A 23,980-nucleotide genomic window follows, 5' to 3' on the forward strand; every position below is an offset into this window, starting at 1 on the left:
GATAGATAGATAGATAGATAGATAGATAGATAGATAGATAGATAGATAGATAGATAGATAGATAGATAGATAATGACATTTATTTAAAAATAATAAATAAATAAATAGCTAGCTAGCTAGATAGCTAGCTAGATAGATAGATAGATAGATAGATAGATAGATAGATAGATAGATAGATAAATAAATAATGACATTTATTAAAAATAATAAATAAGTATATATATATATATATATATATATAGAGAGAGAGAGAGAGAGAGAGAGAGAGAGAGAGACATATAAATAAATAAATAAATAAACAATGACATTTATTAAAAATAATAGATAGATAGATAGATAGATAGATAGATAGATAGATAGATAGATAGATAGATAGATAGATAGATAGATAGATAGATAGATAGATACCAAAAGTTTACAAAAGTTTTCAGACAAAAGGTTTATCCTTATAAAAAAAAATCCAATTCTACAATCTAGCCACTAGATGGCGCCAAATACACTGGATACTAACTTTCCGACAGCGCGCGACAGTTTGGTTTGCTTTCCGACTGAATCCAAATTGGGATTTCTGGCACCTAGCTTCCACATGGCAGTGTGTGTTCCTGTGCTGTAGAATTTATCGGTTCGATCGGTTGCCTTTTATTTTTTATTAAAACGTAGCGCGATGGGAAAGACGAAGAACGCGAGGTTTAAGCGCGCGCAGTTTCCTCCGGAGGGACGGCCGGTAAAAGCTGTGAAACGCGCCGCTGAAGATGATGAGGAGGAGGATGTGGTTGAGTCTCCGCATGCAGAATTACTTGAAAAAGTAATTTTTTCCCTACCCGTATTAGGACATAATCCAGCCTCTTCGGTTCTGATTGGCTAGTACGAGCTCGTGTCTGATCAGCGATTGGCTTTTAGTGTAAATCGTCACGCCGTCTGTCAGTCAAGCTCTGATGTTCACCAATCGTCGCGTAGGGGGCGGGACATGTCGGAAAGTGGCTGGGAATACGAGTTTTTGCTATTTATCTCAAAATCTTATTAACTTTAAACGTAATATATGATTTAAAGTGTAAACAAGGTTAAATTAATCCAGGTTTAAGGAGTAGGTTAGTCTTGTGTAGATGTCAGAGCAAAGCTAGCTCGTTAACCAGTCCAACTAAGTTGAAGTTTCTTTCTGTCTTTTATATGATAAAAATGGTAAATATTTGGAGAGGCACGTATTAGTGAGAATTTTACACTTTAATACAACTTTTGGTATTTACTTGTTAAATAATAATTAAGGGTTAAAATTATGAACTAATATAAATAGCAAAATGTGGTCAGAAATTAAAGGGTAAATCTGCTGACAAAAAGAATTTCCTTTAACTTTTTCACTCAAATTAATGCACACTATTGACAGCCTGTGTTCATCTGTCTGTCTGTCTGTCTTTCTGTCTGTCTCTCACCTCCCCTGCTCGTATACCTGACCTCCCGTCTCTTTGTCTGTCTGTCTCTCCGTCTGTCTCTCTGTCTGTCTATCTCTCACCTTCCCTGCTCATATACCTCACCTCCTGTCTCCCCATCTGTCTGTCTCTCTGTCTGTCTCTCACCATCCCTGCATGTATACCTGACCTCCCGTCTCTCCGTCCGTCTGTCTGTCTGTCTGTCTCTCACCTTCCCTGCTCGTAACCTGACCCCCTGTCACTCCGTCTGTCTGTCTGTCTATCGGTCTCTCTGTCTGTCTCTCACCTACCCTGCCCGTATACCTGACCTCCTGTCTCTCTGTCTGTCTCTCAGTTGCAGAGTCCGAGTGCAGATATACGTGAGTATGCATGTGCTAGTATTTCCCGAGTGGTTCAGCAGAGTCAGACGATCCCAGGCTTTCTGCACAGAGACGCAGTGAGGAGATTAGCGCCACTTCTTCTGGACAGCAGCCTGGCGGTCAGAGAGACGGCAACTGGAGCGCTCAGGTGCAGCACACTTACACACACACAATACTGAGTGATAGATAGATAGATAGATAGATAGATAGATAGATAGATAGATAGATAGAAAGATAGATAGAAAGATAGATAGATAGATAGATAGATAGATAGATAGATAGATAGATAGACAGGCAGATAGATGATAGACAGACAGATGGATAGATTGACAGACAGACAGATAGATAGATAGACAGACAGACAGACAGACCGATAGGTAGATAGATAGACAGGCAGATAGATGATAGACAGACTGATGGATAGATTGACTGATGGATAGATTGACTGACAGATAGATAGATAGATAGATAGATAGATAGATAGATAGATAGATAGATAGACAGGCAGATAGATGATAGACAGACAGATGGATAGATTGACTGATAGATAGATAGATAGATAGATAGATAGTTAGATAGACAGACAGAAAGACAGATACATATGGGCAGATAGATAGATAGATAGATAGATAGATAGATAGATAGATAGATAGAAATTCACATCAGAGTTTTAAAGATTCCAGTTCTGCACATAAACACGATGTCATGAAATGAAATTGTATTAAATTCTCAGACCCATGCTCAGTGTAAGAGTGTGTGTAATGTGGACACCAGAACAGCTGCTACACTTTCCTAACGTTCTTCATGTCGTTGTGCTGCAGGAACCTGAGTGTGTGTGGAGGAGCCGAGGTGTGTGAGGACATGGTGAGGCAGGACGTCCTGACTCCTCTCACCACCCTGCTGACCGAGGTGAGTGCTAGAGACTTGTGTGTGTGGAAAAATTAGTTTTATTCATTTTAAGTTTTATTGTGGAAATCACAGACAAACACGGGTCTGTTTGAAACTGTATAATCTCACTAGGATGAAATGAAATAAAAGATTAAATAAAGTAAAATAAATAAATTTATTCCAGAATAAATAATTTAGTCACATCCAATATTTTTCGATTTCATTTTCCTGTCAGGATCTTGTGAATTTTTAAAAAATAATAAAATATAATTTATTTTACTAAATTATTCAAACTTTCAGGCTTACTTCTCTAACTTTTACATATTTATCTAATATTTTAATTTATATTTAACAACAAATGCTGTGTTCATTTGTTTTCTATCATACACCAGAAGCCAATTATTTATTTATTTATTTGTTTATTTATCTATTTGTTTGTTTATTTATTTATTTATTTATTTATTATTTATTTATTTATTATGGGCGATTTTTTAATATGTTTTATTAGAGTCTGTGTATAAATAGGGTATGTAAATACAAAAAATACAAATATTTATTGTTAATATTTGTTACGAAAGTAATATATAAAAATGTTAAATAAAAGAATAACAATAAAAATAAATATAAATTAAAGTGTGTGTATAATAAGTATATTATCTGCTTGTATTTGTTTAAAAAAATAAATTAGACAAAAATGTTGTCATAATATTTATACATTTTAAATATGTTTATAAATATTAAGTTGTTAAGTAAAATAATTGCCAGTAAAAGAGCAGTGTGAAAACTTTTACATTTACGTTGTGCAAAAAAAAAACAAATGACCTTAAAGAATTCTGAATTTTACTAATCATAATTGTAATACACTTTATTAACAAAACTTATATCATTTAATAATTTTATTGATTTAGGTTTAAAGTCAGATCATCTGCTTGTGATCGGAATTTATCATTTTAACATCTGCAATAATAAACGACTTTAAACATACGGAAATAAAGTGAAAAAATATACATCTGACTGTGTGTGTGTGTTCCTGTCTGTGCATGCATGTGTGTCTGTGTGTGTGTGCGCACATGCATGTGTGTGTCTGTGTGCATGTGTGTGCGTGTCTGTGTGTGCTTCTGTGTGTCTGTGCGCGTGTCTGTGCGCGTGTCTGTGTGCGTGTCTGTGTGCGCATGTCTGTGTGTGTGTGCGTGTCTGTGTGCGTGTCTGTGTGCGTGTCTGTGTGCGTGTCTGTGTGCGTGTGCGCGTGTCTGTGTGCGTGTCTGTGTGCGTGTCTGTGTGCGTGTCTGTGTGCGTGTCTGTGTGCGCATGTCTGTGTGTGTGCGCGTGTCTGTGTGTGTGCGCGTGTCTGTGTGTGTGTGTCTGTGTGTGCGTGTCTGTGTGTGCGTGTCTGTGTGCGTGTCTGTGTGCGTGTGTGTGTGCGTGTGTGTGTGCGTGTCTGTGTGCGTGTGTGTGTGTGCGTGTCTGTGTGCGTGTGCGCGTGTCTGTGTGTGCTTCTGTGTGCGTGTCTGTGTGTGCTTCTGTGTGTGCTTCTGTGTGTGCTTCTGTGTGTGTCTGTGTGCGTGTCTGTGTGTGCTTCTGTGTGTGCTTCTGTGTGCTTCTGTGTGCGTCTGTGTGTGCGTCTGTGTGTGCTTCTGTGTGTGCTTCTGTGTGCGTGTCTGTGTGCGTGTCTGTGTGTGTGTGTCTGGCTGTGCCTGTGTGTGCATACGTATGTCTATCTGTGTGTGTGTGTCTGTGCCTGTGTGTGTCTGCACATGTGGCTGTGCGTGTGTATGTTTGTGTGTGTGTCTGTTCGTGTGTGTGTGTGTATAGTGCTGTGTGCGGGTCCAGCTGAGCTCCAGTCCCGTGAAGAAGGAGCAGAAACCGACCGTGGAGGATGTAGCGAATGAAGCTGTGAATTTACTCTGGAATCTCTGGTACACACCTCTCACCTGCACCTTATTTAACGACACAAGTGTAAAAAAACATCGTTAATGTTATTCAGTATTTATTTTATTATTTATTAATTATTTATATACGATTCAAATGATCCTGAAGATGATGATAAAGTGCTGGATTTGTATTCACATCTCTAAGGGGGTCTCTTAGAGCATACTTACTGAGGTGGTGTGTGTGTGTGTGTAGTGAGAGCAGCAGTACAGCCGTGTCGGTGTTTAATAGAGCCAGACTTCTGGACGTTCTGTTGCCATGCATTGAGAAACATCCACACAACGTCCAGCTCGCTCTGTCAGCAGGTAAAACACACAAACACACACACACACTTCATTTATACCACACCTGTGGTTGAATTCTCGGTTTCGATTGGTCAGATGGTGTTGATTCATCTACCACAACCACAGATCAGGCTGTAAGGCAAATCACAGCTTTATAGGTTTTGGTTTCTATGGCAACAGGCATCCACATTTTTGCATAACGTTTAAATGTAACCGGAAACGGATAAAAACTATGATGCGGGTTTTATTTAAGAATCGGATCATCGTAATCTTCGGAAACTCCTCTTCATCGCTCCACACCGTCACTGATTATTTTCCTACGACAACACGACATGGAGTGTGTTATTGTTTACTTAACAAACCCAAACTTAGTAGAATGGTGTGTGTGTGTGTGTTTGTGTTTCCAGCACACTGTTTACACACTGTGACTGAGGATAACTCCGAGCTGGTAGGAAGTGTGAACGCTGCTGTTTTGGCCGCTTTAGAGAACGTGTTGCTTTCCACACACTCCAGTATGGAACACGTGCTTTTACGCAGTCTGGCTGCAGGTACGACACACACACACACACACTCTCTCTCCCTTTCTCTCTCTCTCTCTCTCTCTCTCTCTCTCTCTCTCTCTCTCGCGTGCACACACACACACACATACTTACACCGACTCACACATACGCACTCTCTCTCTGTCTCTCTCTCTCTCTTTCTCACACAAACACTTACACGAACGCACACACAGTCTTTCTCAGACAGACTCTTTCTCTCTCTAACACACACACACACACTCACTCACACATACACACACACACTCTCTCTCTCTCTCCCTCTTTTTCACACACACACTTACACTCCCTCACACACACACACACACACACACTCTCTCTCTCTTTCTCACACAAACACTTACACGAACGCACACACAGTCTTTCTCAGACAGACTCTTTCTCTCTCTAACACACACACACACTCACTCACACATACACACACACACTCTCTCTCTCTCTCCCTCTTTTTCACACACACACTTACACTCCCTCACACACACACACACACACACTCTCTCTCTCTCTCCCTCTTTTTCACACACACACTTACACTCCCTCACACACACACACACACACACACTCTCTCTTTCTCACAAAAACACTTACACACACGCGCGCACACAGTCTTTCTCAGACAGACTCTTTCTCTCTCTCACACACACACACACGCACTCTCACTCATGGCACTGCCTCGCCTCGCGCTATTAATCCGGTTCTTTTCATTTCTGTCTCGTTTTTTTCTCCTCAATAATTTCATCATCTGTTTTGAGCAACAGATTAAAGTGTTAAAGCACTTTGTGAAGATTGATGTTTTTCTTCTCCTCTCTCCCAGGAACCATCTGGAACCTGAAGTGCTGCCTGTCCTCCACCCATCAGGCCGAGGCTATCTCCGCTGTGGTCAAGACTCTGGCTCAGTGTCTCAGCCTGGACGCGGGAGTGCTGGTCCCAGACCTGTGGCACAGAGAGTCCAGTCGCCTGGACGGAGCCGGCACGTCCGATCCCGAGTCGGCCAGACCGGACGAGCACCAGGCCGCAGCCGGCGTGCAGGAAGAGGAGGAGATGGACGACGGAGAGATGAAGATGAACAGAGGGAAGCGGAACGGGAAAAAGATGGAGAAAGATCTCGCCGCTTTTCTGCCGGTCAGCAAATAAGAGCTTAGCTGAGTGATGTGAAGCTATTTAAATAGACAAGAGGTCAATGCTAGGTTATATGACTGTGTGTGTGTGTGTTTTCAGAGGGACAAACCGGAGCTGAGGGAAGCCGTAGCACTACTGACAGCACAGCAAACCTCACTGGAGATTATCGTCAACATGTGTTGCTCAGATGGTGTGTGTGTGTGTGTGTGTGTGTGTGAGGTACAGGACACAGACGGATGGTGTGTGTGTGTGTGTGTGAGATACAGGACACAGACGGATGGTGTGTGTGTGTGTGTGTGTGTGTGTGAGGTACAGGACACAGACGGATGGTGTGTGTGTGTGTGTGTGAGATACAGGACACAGACGGATGGTGTGTGTGTGTGTGTGTGTGAGGTACAGGACACAGACGGATGGTGTGTGTGTGTGTGTGTGTGAGGTACAGGACACAGACGGATGGTGTGTGTGTGTGTGAGGTACAGGACACAGACGGATGGTGTGTGTGTGTGTGTGTGTGAGGTACAGGACACAGACGGATGGTGTGTGTGTGTGTGAGGTACAGGACACAGACGGATGGTGTGTGTGTGTGTGTGTGTGAGGTACAGGACACAGACGGATGGTGTGTGTGTGTGTGTGTGAGATACAGGACACAGACGGATGGTGTGTGTGTGTGTGTGTGTGAGGTACAGGACACAGACGGATGGTGTGTGTGTGTGTGTGTGTGAGGTACAGGACACAGACGGATGGTGTGTGTGTGTGTGAGGTACAGGACACAGACGGATGGTGTGTGTGTGTGTGTGTGTGAGGTACAGGACACAGACGGATGGTGTGTGTGTGTGTGAGATACAGGACACAGACGGATGGTGTGTGTGTGTGTGTGTGTGTGTGTGAGATACAGGACACAGACGGATGGTGTGTGTGTGTGTGTGTGTGTGTGTGTGTGTGAGATACAGGACACAGACGGATGGTGTGTGTGTGTGTGAGATACAGGACACAGACGGATGGTGTGTGTGTGTGTGTGTGAGGTACAGGACACAGACGGATGGTGTGTGTGTGTGTGTGTGAGATACAGGACACAGACGGATGGTGTGTGTGTGTGTGAGATACAGGACACAGACGGATGGTGTGTGTGTGTGTGTGAGATACAGGACACAGACGGATGGTGTGTGTGTGTGTGAGGTACAGGACACAGACGGATGGTGTGTGTGTGAGATACAGGACACAGACGGATGGTGTGTGTGTGTGAGATACAGGACACAGACGGATGGTGTGTGTGTGTGTGAGGTACAGGACACAGACGGATGGTGTGTGTGTGTGAGATACAGGACACAGACGGATGGTGTGTGTGTGTGTGAGGTACAGGACACAGACGGATGGTGTGTGTGTGTGTGAGGTACAGGACACAGACGGATGGTGTGTGTGTGTGTGTGAGGTACAGGACACAGACGGATGGTGTGTGTGTGTGTGTGTGAGATACAGGACACAGACGGATGGTGTGTGTGTGTGTGTGTGTGAGATACAGGACACAGACGGATGGTGTGTGTGTGTGTGTGTGTGTGAGGTACAGGACACAGACGGATGGTGTGTGTGTGTGTGTGTGAGATACAGGACACAGACGGATGGTGTGTGTGTGTGTGTGTGTGAGATACAGGACACAGACGGATGGTGTGTGTGTGTGTGTGTGTGAGATACAGGACACAGACGGATGGTGTGTGTGTGTGTGAGGTACAGGACACAGACGGATGGTGTGTGTGTGTGTGTGTGTGTGTGAGATACAGGACACAGACGGATGGTGTGTGTGTGTGTGTGTGAGATACAGGACACAGACGGATGGTGTGTGTGTGTGTGTGTGAGATACAGGACACAGACGGATGGTGTGTGTGTGTGTGTGTGTGAGATACAGGACACAGACGGATGGTGTGTGTGTGTGTGAGGTACAGGACACAGACGGATGGTGTGTGTGTGTGTGTGTGTGTGTGAGATACAGGACACAGACGGATGGTGTGTGTGTGTGTGAGGTACAGGACACAGACGGATGGTGTGTGTGTGTGTGTGTGAGATACAGGACACAGACGGATGGTGTGTGTGTGTGTGTGTGTGTGAGATACAGGACACAGACGGATGGTGTGTGTGTGTGTGAGGTACAGGACACAGACGGATGGTGTGTGTGTGTGTGTGTGAGATACAGGACACAGACGGATGGTGTGTGTGTGTGTGTGTGTGTGTGAGATACAGGACACAGACGGATGGTGTGTGTGTGTGTGAGGTACAGGACACAGACGGATGGTGTGTGTGTGTGTGAGATACAGGACACAGACGGATGGTGTGTGTGTGTGTGTGTGAGGTACAAGACACAGACGGATGGTGTGTGTGTGTGTGTGTGTGAGGTACAGGACACAGACGGATGGTGTGTGTGTGTGTGTGTGTGTGAGGTACAGGACACAGACGGATGGTGTGTGTGTGTGTGTGTGTGAGGTACAGGACACAGACGGATGGTGTGTGTGTGTGTGTGTGTGAGGTACAGGACACAGACGGATGGTGTGTGTGTGTGTGTGAGATACAGGACACAGACAGATGGTGTGTGTGTGTGTGAGGTACAGGACACAGACGGATGGTGTGTGTGTGTGTGTGAGGTACAGGACACAGACGGATGGTGTGTGTGTGAGATACAGGACACAGACGGATGGTGTGTGTGTGTGTGAGGTACAGGACACAGACGGATGGTGTGTGTGTGTGTGTGTGAGATACAGGACACAGACGGATGGTGTGTGTGTGTGTGTGTGTGTGTGTGAGATACAGGACACAGACGGATGGTGTGTGTGTGTGTGAGATACAGGACACAGACGGATGGTGTGTGTGTGTGTGTGTGTGTGTGTGAGGTACAGGACACAGACGGATGGTGTGTGTGTGTGTGTGTGTGTGAGGTACAGGACACAGACGGATGGTGTGTGTGTGTGTGTGTGTGTGTGTGAGGTACAGGACACAGACGGATGGTGTGTGTGTGTGTGTGTGTGTGAGGTACAGGACACAGACGGATGGTGTGTGTGTGTGTGTGAGATACAGGACACAGACAGATGGTGTGTGTGTGTGTGAGGTACAGGACACAGACGGATGGTGTGTGTGTGTGTGTGAGGTACAGGACACAGACGGATGGTGTGTGTGTGAGATACAGGACACAGACGGATGGTGTGTGTGTGTGTGAGGTACAGGACACAGACGGATGGTGTGTGTGTGTGTGTGTGAGGTACAGGACACAGACGGATGGTGTGTGTGTGTGTGTGAGATACAGGACACAGACGGATGGTGTGTGTGTGTGAGGTACAGGACACAGACGGATGGTGTGTGTGTGTGTGTGAGGTACAGGACACAGACGGATGGTGTGTGTGTGTGTGTGAGATACAGGACACAGACGGATGGTGTGTGTGTGTGTGAGGTACAGGACACAGACGGATGGTGTGTGTGTGTGTGTGAGATACAGGACACAGACGGATGGTGTGTGTGTGTGAGGTACAGGACACAGACGGATGGTGTGTGTGTGTGTGTGAGGTACAGGACACAGACGGATGGTGTGTGTGTGTGTGTGAGGTACAGGACACAGACGGATGGTGTGTGTGTGTGTGTGAGATACAGGACACAGACGGATGGTGTGTGTGTGTGAGATACAGGACACAGACGGATGGTGTGTGTGTGTGAGATACAGGACACAGACGGATGGTGTGTGTGTGTGAGATACAGGACACAGACCGATGGTGTGTGTGTGTGTGTGTGAGATACAGGACACAGACGGATGGTGTGTGTTAGGTACAGGACACAGACGGATGGTGTGTGTGAGGTACAGGACACAGACGGATGGTGTGTGTGAGGTACAGGACACAGACGGATGGTGGGTGTGTGTGTGAGATACAGGACACAGACGGATGGTGGGTGTGTGTGTGTGTGAGATACAGGACACAGACGGATGGTGCGTGTGTGTGTGTGAGATACAGGACACAGACGGATGGTGTGTGTGTGTGTGTGTGTGTGTGAGATACAGGACACAGACGGATGGTGTGTGTGTGTGTGTGTGTGAGATACAGGACACAGACGGATGGTGTGTGTGTGTGTGTGTGTGAGATACAGGACACAGACGGATGGTGTGTGTGTGTGTGTGTGTGTGTGTGTGTGAGATACAGGACACAGACGGATGGTGTGTGTGTGTGTGTGTGAGATACAGGACACAGACGGATGGTGTGTGTGTGTGTGAGATACAGGACACAGACGGATGGTGTGTGTGTGTGTGAGATACAGGACACAGACGGATGGTGTGTGTGTGTGTGTGAGATACAGGACACAGACGGATGGTGTGTGTGTGTGTGAGATACAGGACACAGACGGATGGTGTGTGTGTGTGTGTGTGTGTGTGAGATACAGGACACAGACGGATGGTGTGTGTGTGTGTGTGTGTGAGATACAGGACACAGACGGATGGTGTGTGTGTGTGTGAGGTACAGGACACAGACGGATGGTGTGTGTGTGTGTGTGTGAGATACAGGACACAGACGGATGGTGTGTGTGTGTGTGTGTGTGAGATACAGGACACAGACGGATGGTGTGTGTGTGTGTGAGGTACAGGACACAGACGGATGGTGTGTGTGTGTGTGAGATACAGGACACAGACGGATGGTGTGTGTGTGTGTGTGTGTGTGTGTGTGTGTGAGGTACAAGACACAGACGGATGGTGTGTGTGTGTGTGTGTGAGGTACAGGACACAGACGGATGGTGTGTGTGTGTGTGTGTGTGTGAGGTACAGGACACAGACGGATGGTGTGTGTGTGTGTGTGTGTGAGGTACAGGACACAGACGGATGGTGTGTGTGTGTGTGTGTGTGAGGTACAGGACACAGACGGATGGTGTGTGTGTGTGTGTGAGATACAGGACACAGACAGATGGTGTGTGTGTGTGTGAGGTACAGGACACAGACGGATGGTGTGTGTGTGTGTGTGAGGTACAGGACACAGACGGATGGTGTGTGTGTGAGATACAGGACACAGACGGATGGTGTGTGTGTGTGTGTGAGGTACAGGACACAGACGGATGGTGTGTGTGTGTGTGTGTGAGATACAGGACACAGACGGATGGTGTGTGTGTGTGTGTGTGTGTGTGTGAGATACAGGACACAGACGGATGGTGTGTGTGTGTGTGAGATACAGGACACAGACGGATGGTGTGTGTGTGTGTGTGAGGTACAGGACACAGACGGATGGTGTGTGTGTGTGTGTGAGGTACAGGACACAGACGGATGGTGTGTGTGTGTGTGTGTGTGTGAGGTACAGGACACAGACGGATGGTGTGTGTGTGTGTGTGTGTGTGAGGTACAGGACACAGACGGATGGTGTGTGTGTGTGAGATACAGGACACAGACGGATGGTGTGTGTGTGTGAGATACAGGACACAGACGGATGGTGTGTGTGTGTGTGTGTGAGATACAGGACACAGACGGATGGTGTGTGTTAGGTACAGGACACAGACGGATGGTGTGTGTGAGGTACAGGACACAGACGGATGGTGGGTGTGTGTGTGAGATACAGGACACAGACGGATGGTGGGTGTGTGTGTGTGTGAGATACAGGACACAGACGGATGGTGCGTGTGTGTGTGTGTGAGATACAGGACACAGACGGATGGTGTGTGTGTGTGTGTGAGATACAGGACACAGACGGATGGTGTGTGTGTGTGTGTGTGTGTGAGATACAGGACACAGACGGATGGTGTGTGTGTGTGTGTGTGTGAGATACAGGACACAGACGGATGGTGTGTGTGTGTGTGTGTGTGTGTGTGAGATACAGGACACAGACGGATGGTGTGTGTGTGTGTGTGTGAGATACAGGACACAGACGGATGGTGTGTGTGTGTGTGAGATACAGGACACAGACGGATGGTGTGTGTGTGTGTGAGATACAGGACACAGACGGATGGTGTGTGTGTGTGTGTGAGATACAGGACACAGACGGATGGTGTGTGTGTGTGTGAGATACAGGACACAGACGGATGGTGTGTGTGTGTGTGTGTGTGTATGAGGATGCCACTTTTCCAATGGCGATGATTTGTGTGTGTAGTAATGTGTGAGACAGGACGTGAAGTGACAAATATCAAGCCGTGTGTGTGTGTGTGTGTGTGTGTGTGTGTGTGTAGAACCCTCCGATGATGAGTGGGAGGAGATGTCGAGCAGTGACGAGAGTGAGATATGTACCGACGGTGTGGCAGATGGGAACTCCAGCCTCTTCTCTCCTCTCTGCCTTTCTGCAGAGTTACACACAACACTGCTGAACTACAGCATACCACAGCAGGTGAAACACACACACACACTCAACACACTAAAATACAAAACACACTACACACACTCAACACACTTTAACACACTCAAATACACTAAACACAGTAAACACACTAAAATACTAAACACTCAAACACTCTCAACACACTCAAGACACACAACACACTCAAACACAAATACTCAACACACTCAAGACACACAACACACTCAAACACAAATACTCAACACACTCAAGACACACAACACACTCAAACACAAATACTCAACACACTCAAGACACACAACACACTCAAACACAAATACTCAACACACTCAAGACACACAACACACTCAAACACACGAATACTCAACACACTCAAGACACAACACACTCAAACACACAAATACTCAACACACTCAAGACACACAACACACTCAAACACAAATACTCAACACACTCAAGACACACAACACACTCAAACACACTCAAGACACACAACACACTCAAACACACAAATACTCAACACACTCAAGACACACAACACACTCAAACACACAAATACTCAACACACTCAAGACACACAACACACTCACACACACAAATACTCAACACACTCAAGACACACAACACACTCAAACACACAAATACTCAACACACTCAAGACACAACACACTCGAACACACAAATACTCAACACACTCAAGACACACAACACACTCAAACACACAAATACTCAACACACTCAAGACACAACACACTCGAACACACAAATACTCAACACACTCAAGACACACAACACACTCAAACACACAAATACTCAACACACTCAAGACACAACACACTCAAACACACAAATACTCAACACACTCAAGACACAACACACTCGAACACACAAATACTCAACACACTCAAGACACACAACACACTCAAACACACATACTCAACACACTCAAGACACACAACACACTCAAACACAAATACTCAACACAATCAAGACACACAACACACTCAAACACACAAATACTCAACACACTCAAGACACAACACACTCGAACACACAAATACTCAACACAATCAAGACACACAACACACTCAAACACACAAATACTCAACACACTCAAGACACAACACACTCGAACACACAAATACTCAACACACTCAAGACACACAACACACTCAAACACACAAATACTCAACACACTCAAGACACACAACACACTCAAACACACAAATACTCAACACACTCAAGACACACAACACACTCAAACACACAAATACTCAACACACTCAAGACACACAACACACTCAAACACACGAATACTCAACACACTCAAGACACACAACACACTCAAACACACGAATACTCAACACACTCAAGACACACAACACACTCAAACACACATACTCAACACAATCAAGACACACAACACACTCAAACACACATACTCAACACAATCAAGACACACAACACACTCAAACACACAAATACTCAACACACTCAAGACACAACACACTCAAACACACAAATACTCAACACACTCAAGACACACAACACACTCAAACACACGAATACTCAACACACTCAAGACACACAACACACTCAAGACACACAACACACTCACACACAAATACTCAACACAATCAAGACACACAACACACTCAAACACACGAATACTCAACACACTCAAGACACACAACACACTCAAACACACAAATACTCAACACACTCAAGACACACAACACACTCAAACACACAAATACTCAACACAATCAAGACACACAACACACTCAAACACACGAATACTCAACACACTCAAGACACACAACACACTCAAACACACAAATACTCAACACACTCAAGACACACAACACACTCAAACACACAAATACTCAACACACTCAAGACACACAACACACTCAAACACACAAATACTCAACACAATCAAGACACACAACACACTCAAACACACGAATACTCAACACACTCAAGACACACAACACACTCAAACACACAAATACTCAACACACTCAAGACACACAACACACTCACACACACAAATACTCAACACAATCAAGACACACAACACACTCACACACACAAATACTCAACACAATCAAGACACACAACACACTCAAACACACGAATACTCAACACACTCAAGACACACAACACACTCAAACACACAAATACTCAACACACTCAAGACACACAACACACTCAAACACACAAATACTCAACACACTCAAGACACACAACACACTCAAACACACAAATACTCAACACAATCAAGACACACAACACACTCAAACACACGAATACTCAACACACTCAAGACACACAACACACTCAAACACACAAATACTCAACACACTCAAGACACACAACACACTCAAACACACAAATACTCAACACAATCAAGACACACAACACACTCAAACACACGAATACTCAACACACTCAAGACACACAACACACTCAAACACACAAATACTCAACACACTCAAGACACACAACACACTCAAACACACAAATACTCAACACACTCAAGACACACAACACACTCAAACACACAAATACTCAACACAATCAAGACACACAACACACTCAAACACACTAGAAAGGATTCTCCATTCTATCATTAATAGAAAATGAATGAATTTGTCCTACACAAGCCAACAATCACTGACTCATTTGTTGCTGAACAAAGTTAGCGAGCTAATCATATCCATTATAGGCAAATCCCCATAAACAACCTGATCTAGACTTTAAGGATTTTTAGGAATGTTATGAAGGATTTTCAAAGCAATATACACTATCATGGTTATCTAGCTCTGTGCTCTGTGCTGCCAAGATGGAGGATCTCAGACCAAAACGATTACTCAGATCGTCTGCTCTTAGTTTGTAAAGGTGTCCAATCCGATAGCGTTACGTCTCTAGATGCTATCTAAGAGAGAAGAGAGTCGAGCCCTTAGGAGGTAATAGTTAGTAGATAATAATAGTAGATACATTTATTATATATATATATATATGAAAGGAGAAGAAAAGGGAAGAAGTGGCAGATAGTGGGAAATAAAAAAAAGATATGAGAGATTAATGTGGTGTCTACTCTAGACTCAGAGGACAAAATGGACTAACATTTCCTGGCGAAGAAGTGTCGAGAAACTGTTCTAAGATATATTACAAAAGAAATAGAATTAGCAGTGCCTATAAAAAGCTCACAGAGAGCTACAGACGACAAAATGATGACTACATGAGGAAAGAGAGCTTCATTATCGCTGCGCTGAATTTTTCTGTAATGTAGCTCAGCCACTGCAGGGTATCTGCTGCCAGAGTCACTCACTAGTCCTTCCTCGGCTTATAGGGTGCCATTACTTTGGTTTGAACTGAAAAGCAGGTCTTATTTGCTATTGTATAAAGGCTTATATTGTTTCCACATTTAAGGTTTTTTTTATTGATATATATATATATCAAGTAAAAAAATATATATATATTTGTTTTTATTTTTTTTATTGTGGAAGTTTTTTTAATAATGTAGAATAAAAATAATATATATTTATTCTATTATTTAAAAAATTATATATTATTTTATATTTTTATTATTTATATATTTTCGTTTTTACTTATTTTTTATTGTGAAAGTTTTTTTAACAATATATATTTATTCTATTATTTAAAAATCATATATTATTTTATATTTTTATTATATACATATATATATTTCTGGGTTTTTTTTGTGTAGGCTTTATTTTTAATAATGTCAAATAAAAATAATCTAGAATTATTTTAGAAATTATAACTATATATATATATATATATATATATATATATATATATATATATATATATATATATATATATATATATATATATATAAATTTCTGTTTTTATTTATTTATTTTATTGTTGGTGAAACTTTAATTCTTTAGTAAGTTGAGTAAACTGACAGTGTTGCTTTTTATCCTTCCATCTAAAAGGTTTTTATTTTTATTTTATTCAGGTCCTGAAGAAAGCAGAGTTTCCGAGCCATGCTGCTCTGGACGTTTGTGGCCGGAATCCCGCATGGAAGTGCCTCGTTAAGAAGTAAAATTCTCTTCCTTAATTATTCAGTTATTCATTAAAGCAGTCCTGAACAGAAGTCAGGCAGCACGCGGTTCTTATATATAACGCACTTGTACATTAAAGTAACTCTGAGGAAATGATGTGAATGAAAAGGTGGGTGTGTTTGTTCCCAGAATGCAGCGGGTGCAGTGTCGGGCTCTGACGTGTCTCCATAACATGCTGGCTGTGATGGACGTGGAGTGTCTGGGTGGAGCTGCAGGACTGCAGGCCGTCGCTCAGCACCTCTCGTCTCTCATCTTTACCTCAGCAGGTGAGAGAGAGAGAGAAAAAGAGAAGAAAGAAAGCTTACTTGATTTAATATTTGATTTAGCTTTTATTTTACATTAAATTCCAATCCCAACCCCTGCTGAATTCTCGTATCTGATTGGTTGAAAGGTTTTAATTAATTACCATTAAATATATAACACTAAAAAAATGCCGTGATCTGATACGACTTGACACGTGACATTAGATTAGACCAAATCACGTGTATGCCCTGTTACTATGACAACGATGACGTAGCACACTCGTTCTAACACAGTGTCGTTGCTATAGTAACGGCTCATTCGGAGGGAAGGGATGTTTGTAGCTGCTATAATGTAAGCAGTAACAGGAACACATTTGTTGTAAGGTTGATCCACATCAATAAATGTAACTATAAATGGATAAAAGTATAAAGTTTCATTTGTAAATACGTTAAAAATGTGTATTAGAGATTGTATAGGAAAACACCATGTCACTGCTTATTTTCTAATAACAGCACACCTTCAATGTGATTTATTCCTCATATGATATATGATGTGTAACAGCTAGCAAGTTGTTGTTGTTGCTGTTGTTTTGACGCTGTTATATTTGTTGTTGCAGATCTTTTGAAGGATGAGGAGTTCTTGGAGGCCGTAACCAGCGCCATGCGCTCGCTGCTCCAAATAATGGCCTCCAAAAATATCCCTCAGGTCAGAACACACACCGTATAAATTCTCACACAGACGTGCGCTTCACTTTTAACCCTTTAGAGTATTTAAGAAGTATTTCATCTTTAAACAGCGGATGTCGTTTACCAAGTAAACAGAGAATCAACGAAACGAATCTCCTGAAATAAATTACTGGCTGTAAATAATCTAAAATAAGATTATATTTGTGTTAAGAATTGATGTAGGTCTTTAAAGCTGCTTTGCGGTAATGTCTGTACTTAAATCCGCTATAGAAATAAAATGAAATAAATAAATTATTTATTTATTATGCAAATATATAAAATTAAATATAAATTATAAAAAGATTTCAGAGTTGTATCTCAGTTTTTTTAGGTGTATCGTGGATGTATTGAAATTAAAAATTAAATTATAATAAAACAAAAGTATATTTTTGATGGTGCAGTATGCTGTTCTGAGGTATTATGCATGTCGTGCTATTTTATTTCATTTTATTTTATTTTATTTTAATTTTCATAATTTAAATCTAATCATTTACAACCTGGCCAGAAGCAATAGACGAAATTTTATTAATTTTTTTTTTCTTTTTTAAATTAGCAATAAGTATTTAGTTGTTAAATGTTTTTATTTGTTTTTTTTACAAAGTATTAAAAAAAAAATTAAATAAAACATTTGACAAAAACGTATTGAAGATGTTCCCCGAGAAATAAACAGTACCAAAAAATTAAATTTCTTGAATGAAGACGTTAGCTGACCATGTTAAAGGTGGACTGGGTGTGTAGGAGATGCCCTCAGGTGAGAATGTGAACAGACGTCCTCACGTTCCTGCTGCGTCAGCTCTGGCGTTCACACGTGGAGTCTAAACCATGCCTGAGAAAAAAAGCGCTCTGTCTCTCTCCCCCTTTCACTTCCCCTCCCCTCGCTCCTCTTTCTTTCTTTCTTTTTTCTTTCTTTATGTCTATTTCTGTCTCTCTGTCTCTGTCTTTCTCACTCTCCCTTTGTTTCTGCCACTCTGCTCTATCTGTCTTTCTTTTTGTCTCTCCTTTCACTTTCTTTCTTTCTGCACTGTTTGTCTTTCTCTCTCTCTCTGTCTTTCTTTCTCTTTCTATATATCTATCTCTCTCTATCTGCTCTGTCTGTCTTTCTCTATCTTTCTTTCTTTCTTTCTTTCTTACTTTCTTTCTTTCTTTATCTCTCTCGCTCTCTCTGTCCTTTTCTCTTTGTCTGCTGTTTCTCAATCTCTCTCTCACTGTCTGTCTTTCTTTCTCTTGCCTTTTTTCGTCTCTCTGTCTGTGATCTCTCTCTCTTTCTCACTCTCTTACTGTCTTCTCTGTCTGTTGTTTCTCTCACTCCTTCTCTCTCTCTCTCTCTCTCTCTGCCTGCTGTGTCTTTCTTTCTCTTTCTTTCTGTGTCTCTATATCTCTCTCTGTCTGCTCTGTTTGTCTTTCTTTCTTTCTTTCTTTCTTTCTTTCTTTCTTTCTTTCTCTCTCTCTGTTGTCTCTTGTCTCTCTCTCTCTCTCTCTCTCTTTCTCTCGCTCTCAATTTCTTCTCGTTTGTAAGTCACTTGGGATGAAATGATCCAAAGCTAGTTGGGTTCATTTGAAATTTTGTGTAAAAAGTGAATTATAGAATTTCAGTCAGCTCGTATCTCTGTATTATAATAAAAACTCAATTTGACTAATATCTATTGTAATATTACTGATGTTTATCATGCAGTCTATTTTGGGTTATGAGAATGCCACAAGTGCATTATTGTGTGTGTGTGTGTGTGTGTGTGTGTGTGTGTGCAGTGTATGAGCCCTCAGCAGTTGATGAGTGTGTGTGAAGCAGCACTGCAGTGTGATGTGCTGAGCGTGAGAGTGAACGCTCTGGCCATTCTGGGCATCACAGGAAGCACGCTGGCTAAAGACGAGGGATCTGCTGAGACGCTGCAGGTAAACATCTCCACTTATTGTGACTGTAATCTGTAATCAGTAATAAAGCTTCATGATGAGTTTTCCCGTTATCTCGACCCTGCAGCTGATAGGAAACGCGCTGCTGGGCGTCGCGTCTAAGGACACGAATCTGGTGGCGTGCGGAGAAGCGCTGGACGCTCTGTTGGACGTTTTTGCAGACGGCCAGGAGGCGGAACAGGCGGCGAGAAACATCAACCTGCTCACAGCTCTGAAGGCTCTACAGCCTGCCTTCACTGCCAAGGTACACACACACACACACATACACACACTTAAGCTGGGGTTACGCTGGGTGAGTTTGCTTTCCCAGTCCAAAAACATCAAACATCACATAACAGTTCTTTAAGATCGAGGTAAAGTGACAGCCGATTTATCGTCACGGCGACTAAAGATGGCTGACAACAAAGGCTAAATTTTAAACTAAAACGTTTTCTTTACATCTTGGCCTTCCGTCCAAACCGAGACAGTGGTTGTGTCTGGCGGAAACTGAGATTTTCAGAAAAATGGATAAATTTGATAACACATTTTTACGTTGTAGTTTGAACTGAGAACACGATGACGTATTCTTAGTCACGCGACCCGTTCGACTCAAAAAATAAACTAATAAACAAACTTTATACACTCACGTTACCCACGGCAACAACTCCACCTCCTTCAAAATAAGCTCAGTAAGCCAAAGTCAAAGAACTCGCAGGTGAAACATAAATAGAACACACTAATGGACGGAAAAACATCCTCATTACTCTCGATCCTCGATCCTCGTTTCCTCACGTCCCTTTTCTGCACACGCAAATTCCTGGATCATTATCGTGGTTATTTTGTCAGTCACCGTTAGTCGTCGTACCGCACGATCGTCTCTGCCCAGTTTTTATCAGGATATCGCATAGCACTGACCTTAACTTCCAGAACAAAAATCTGCAAATCATTTCCTCACCCCCTGGTCATCCAAGACGTTCACGTCTTTCTTTCTTCAGTCGTTTTTCAAGGAAAACATTTCAGGATTTTTCTCCATATAGTGGACTTCAATGGTTCCCGCGAGTCTGAACTACCAAAATGTAGTTTAAATGCAGCTTCATAAATCTCTAAACGATCCCAGCCCAGGAAGAAGGCTCTTATCCAACCAAACCATTGCTCATTTTCTTAGAAAAATTTAAAAATTGTATGCTTTTTAACCACAAAAGCTCGTCTAGGGTTAGCTCTGGGATACGTGTCTGTGACGCCACGTACTACGTAATCACGTCAGAAGGTCACGTGTGACGTAGGCGGAGCTACAGACCCAGTGTTTACAAAGCGAACGTGTAAAGACCAAGGAAGTGCAAACGCTCTTTACTAACAAAAAGGTACATTTAACTGTGTGTTGTTCCACACGCAACTACTTCAAAGCCGTCCTCCTTCTCCACACTATATGGAGAAAAATCCTGAGATGTTTTCATTTCTTTACAATTCTTACGATTTTTACATGATTTGTAGATTTTTGTTCTCCTTTAAAAGACAGTTGAAATCTGGCATGCTTTAGACGTACTAATTCCCCCACGCTTTTGTGCATCAGATCCGGAAGGAAGGCCGAGGAACCTACAGCGCGGATCAGCTGTGCGTCCTGGACAACGTCAAGACCAACCTGCGCAGGTTCATCGGCTACCTGGAGTCGCTGCAGAAGAAATAAGGACGAAATCGGACACGACAGAAATTCTTGACTGAAATTCAATGTGAGGGGTTTTGGAGATTAAAGCTCCGGTCAGGAATCTGTGGAACTGGCAGGCCAGTTTTTTTTTTAGTTAGTGTGTGTGTGTGACCGGAGATACAGAACACACAAGCGTGTGTGCTCGGTTTTCTCGATTTGAGTTGCGGTTCATTTAAGAATGAGAAAAATTTTAGTGTATTAAATAATACTCTAGTTTTAAAGCTCTCGGAAGGAGGAGCTCTGTTTGTAGCAGTGTCAGTACAATGCTATATATATTTTCGATATCCGTTACATCGGACACTTGGTTTATTTTTATTACTATAATATAATCACACAATTTTATATATATATATATATATATATATATATATATATATATATATATATATATTTCTTTTCCTCATTTTTAAATGTAACGTCTCAGGGTCTGCAGATCCAATACAGCCTATTATGGTGTGGAAAAAATGAATTCTATTTTATTTCTGTCGAATATTTTGATTTTGAATATTTTTATTTTTCATGCTGTTTTATGGGATGATCCTGATTGTTGTGTTGAAGAAAAACTCAATCATCTATAAAAAGTGGCTTTTATAGCGAGAGACATGATGAGGTGTTTATTTTGGCTTGAATACTGAATACAGTGAGTGCTGGACTGTAGAGAAAGTCGTGAAAAATCTAGATTTAATATGAAAGTGAATTTCTGAGGATAGTGAATAACGTCCCGGTTCTGTTGTGAATGTGAAAAGTGTAAAAAGAGGCTTTCTCCAGGTTCAGTCTATAACGTTTAACGGTTTCGCAAAATGTATGTTTGGTGTCCGGTGTCGCTTCTTCAGCTCGTGTGCATCCAATCGGCTGGTGAAACTGCATGACCACATCTTTGTGTCCTTACTTCACGCATCATTTATATTATTTATACTGACAGCGCTGCTGAATTGCTTCAGATTCGTTTCCAGTTCCATCTACTACCATTACATGAATGTACGTGTTTGCGTTTCTATAGCAACGCTCACTCACAATGATGGATAATAAACAGATGTATTTTGAAATAAATAGTTGATTGTTTGCTTTTGTAAGGGATCAGTTCAAAACGGATGGATCTAATGTTGGCGTAAGCTGTAACTTTTTAGGTTTTACTCAACAGGAAAGTTGTTCAGCGTGGAGGAAGTGATGTCACAATGCCTTTATTTTGAAAGAGAGAGAGAAAATGATCGTTTAGGTTTGCTGTAATGTAAGCAACTTGATTTATGGATGATCCACAACGTGAAATGCAACTATATATGAATAAAATGGATGTTGTGATGATATTTGGTGTATAAATCGTACAATTGTTGCCATGGTGATCAAGTAAACATCTTCAGGGTGGTAACATAAATTCCCATTATTTAATCTTCTCATTCTTGGAAAGATGGCTTTACTTCATTTTGAGCAAAATAGGAAGAATAATCCATATTCACATTGTTGAGTTCTGTTGGGATTAAATATATGTAGATTTATGCGTATATATATTTTTACATAAACGTTAGTTCATTTATTTGTCCTGATTGTTAACTACACTTCCTGTACAGAAGTAAAGAAGCGAACGTCGGACACCGAACATCATGGAAATTCATTTCATCTTCATGCTCTTGTGTAGAGTTGATCACACAGATGTTATTTCTGGGCGGGGAAATAAAGTGTGAAGTTTTCTTTATATATTAATTGTTTACTCTCCCAAGACATTGTTTAGCTTTGGAAATGAACAGGAGATCATATCACAGAGAGCTCTAACTGAAAAGGTTTGGCGTGAATTTTCTGATGCTTTACATCATTAAAGCGAAATGTTTTCGATGATGAACAGCTTGAGTGTGAATCTTTTTGTACAGCTTTCTCATCGGACCGCCCACTTTTAGCTCTAATTTGCATATTCTTATTATGATGTCACCAATAACTTTGAGAGCAGCATTCTGCAATGAGCTGCTTGGGGTTTTTTGGTCGGATTCACTCTTTAAAAAAATTTAAAAATGCCCCACAGGCATCGGGCGTGGCATCCAGCAAATTCCATCTCCATCTCGATAGACCTGAAGGTTTGCATTGTTTACTTGAGTTGCCCGAGACGTGCAAATTGTCAAATCGATTCTTATTTCTGTCTGTGACTGACTACAAAATAAAGATTCATAGCAGCTCCAGAATTATTGCCACTTGGGCAAAAAAAAAACAGCTAGACAAATTCCACACAATGATAAAAATTTGATTTGTTTTACATCACAATTGATTCATAGTTAAAAAATAGCACTGTGCTTACTGAGGAATTGAATCATTTAAATATTAATATAATAAATGAATAAGTGACAATATTCTGTTAATTAGAAGGAAATGTAGTAAATTAGGAATCTATAAAACAAACAAACCAAAAACATTCATTTTATTTTATGGTTTAGGGGTGTGAGTCGGCAGTGAGTCGTTTGTGAATCATAAGAGTCGACTCTTCTGG

At 42.1% G+C, this 23,980-nt stretch overlaps 1 protein-coding gene across 1 annotated transcript; it reads left to right on the forward strand.

Moving 5' to 3' along the window:
* Positions 1 to 553: 553 nt before the first annotated feature.
* Positions 554 to 23,340, forward strand: heatr3 (HEAT repeat containing 3). The gene is made up of 15 exons (XM_058382273.1): positions 554 to 805; positions 1,759 to 1,931; positions 2,605 to 2,692; positions 4,484 to 4,587; positions 4,796 to 4,905; positions 5,292 to 5,432; positions 6,256 to 6,563; positions 6,660 to 6,750; positions 12,729 to 12,883; positions 16,848 to 16,930; positions 17,083 to 17,219; positions 17,813 to 17,901; positions 19,668 to 19,811; positions 19,897 to 20,073; positions 21,379 to 23,340. Exons 1-15 carry the CDS (start codon positions 665 to 667, stop codon positions 21,490 to 21,492), a joined length of 2,055 nt encoding a protein of 684 aa, XP_058238256.1. The 5' UTR covers positions 554 to 664; the 3' UTR covers positions 21,493 to 23,340.
* The last annotated feature ends 640 nt before the right edge of the window (positions 23,341 to 23,980 follow it).

This window comes from Hemibagrus wyckioides, linkage group LG27 (assembly GCF_019097595.1).
Source record: "Hemibagrus wyckioides isolate EC202008001 linkage group LG27, SWU_Hwy_1.0, whole genome shotgun sequence".
NCBI classification, from domain to species: domain Eukaryota; kingdom Metazoa; phylum Chordata; class Actinopteri; order Siluriformes; family Bagridae; genus Hemibagrus; species Hemibagrus wyckioides.

What these genes read in the sequence shown, in the direction of transcription:
- heatr3 (XM_058382273.1), top strand. Translation starts at nt 665, where the DNA reads ATGGGAAAGACGAAGAACGCGAGGTTTAAGCGCGCGCAGTTTCCTCCG. An exon ending in CCAGCTCGCTCTGTCAGCAG is followed by an intron (nt 4,906 to 5,291) that starts GTAAAACACACA and finishes TTGTGTTTCCAG; the next exon opens with CACACTGTTTACACACTGTG. An exon ending in TTTACGCAGTCTGGCTGCAG is followed by an intron (nt 5,433 to 6,255) that starts GTACGACACACA and finishes CCTCTCTCCCAG; the next exon opens with GAACCATCTGGAACCTGAAG.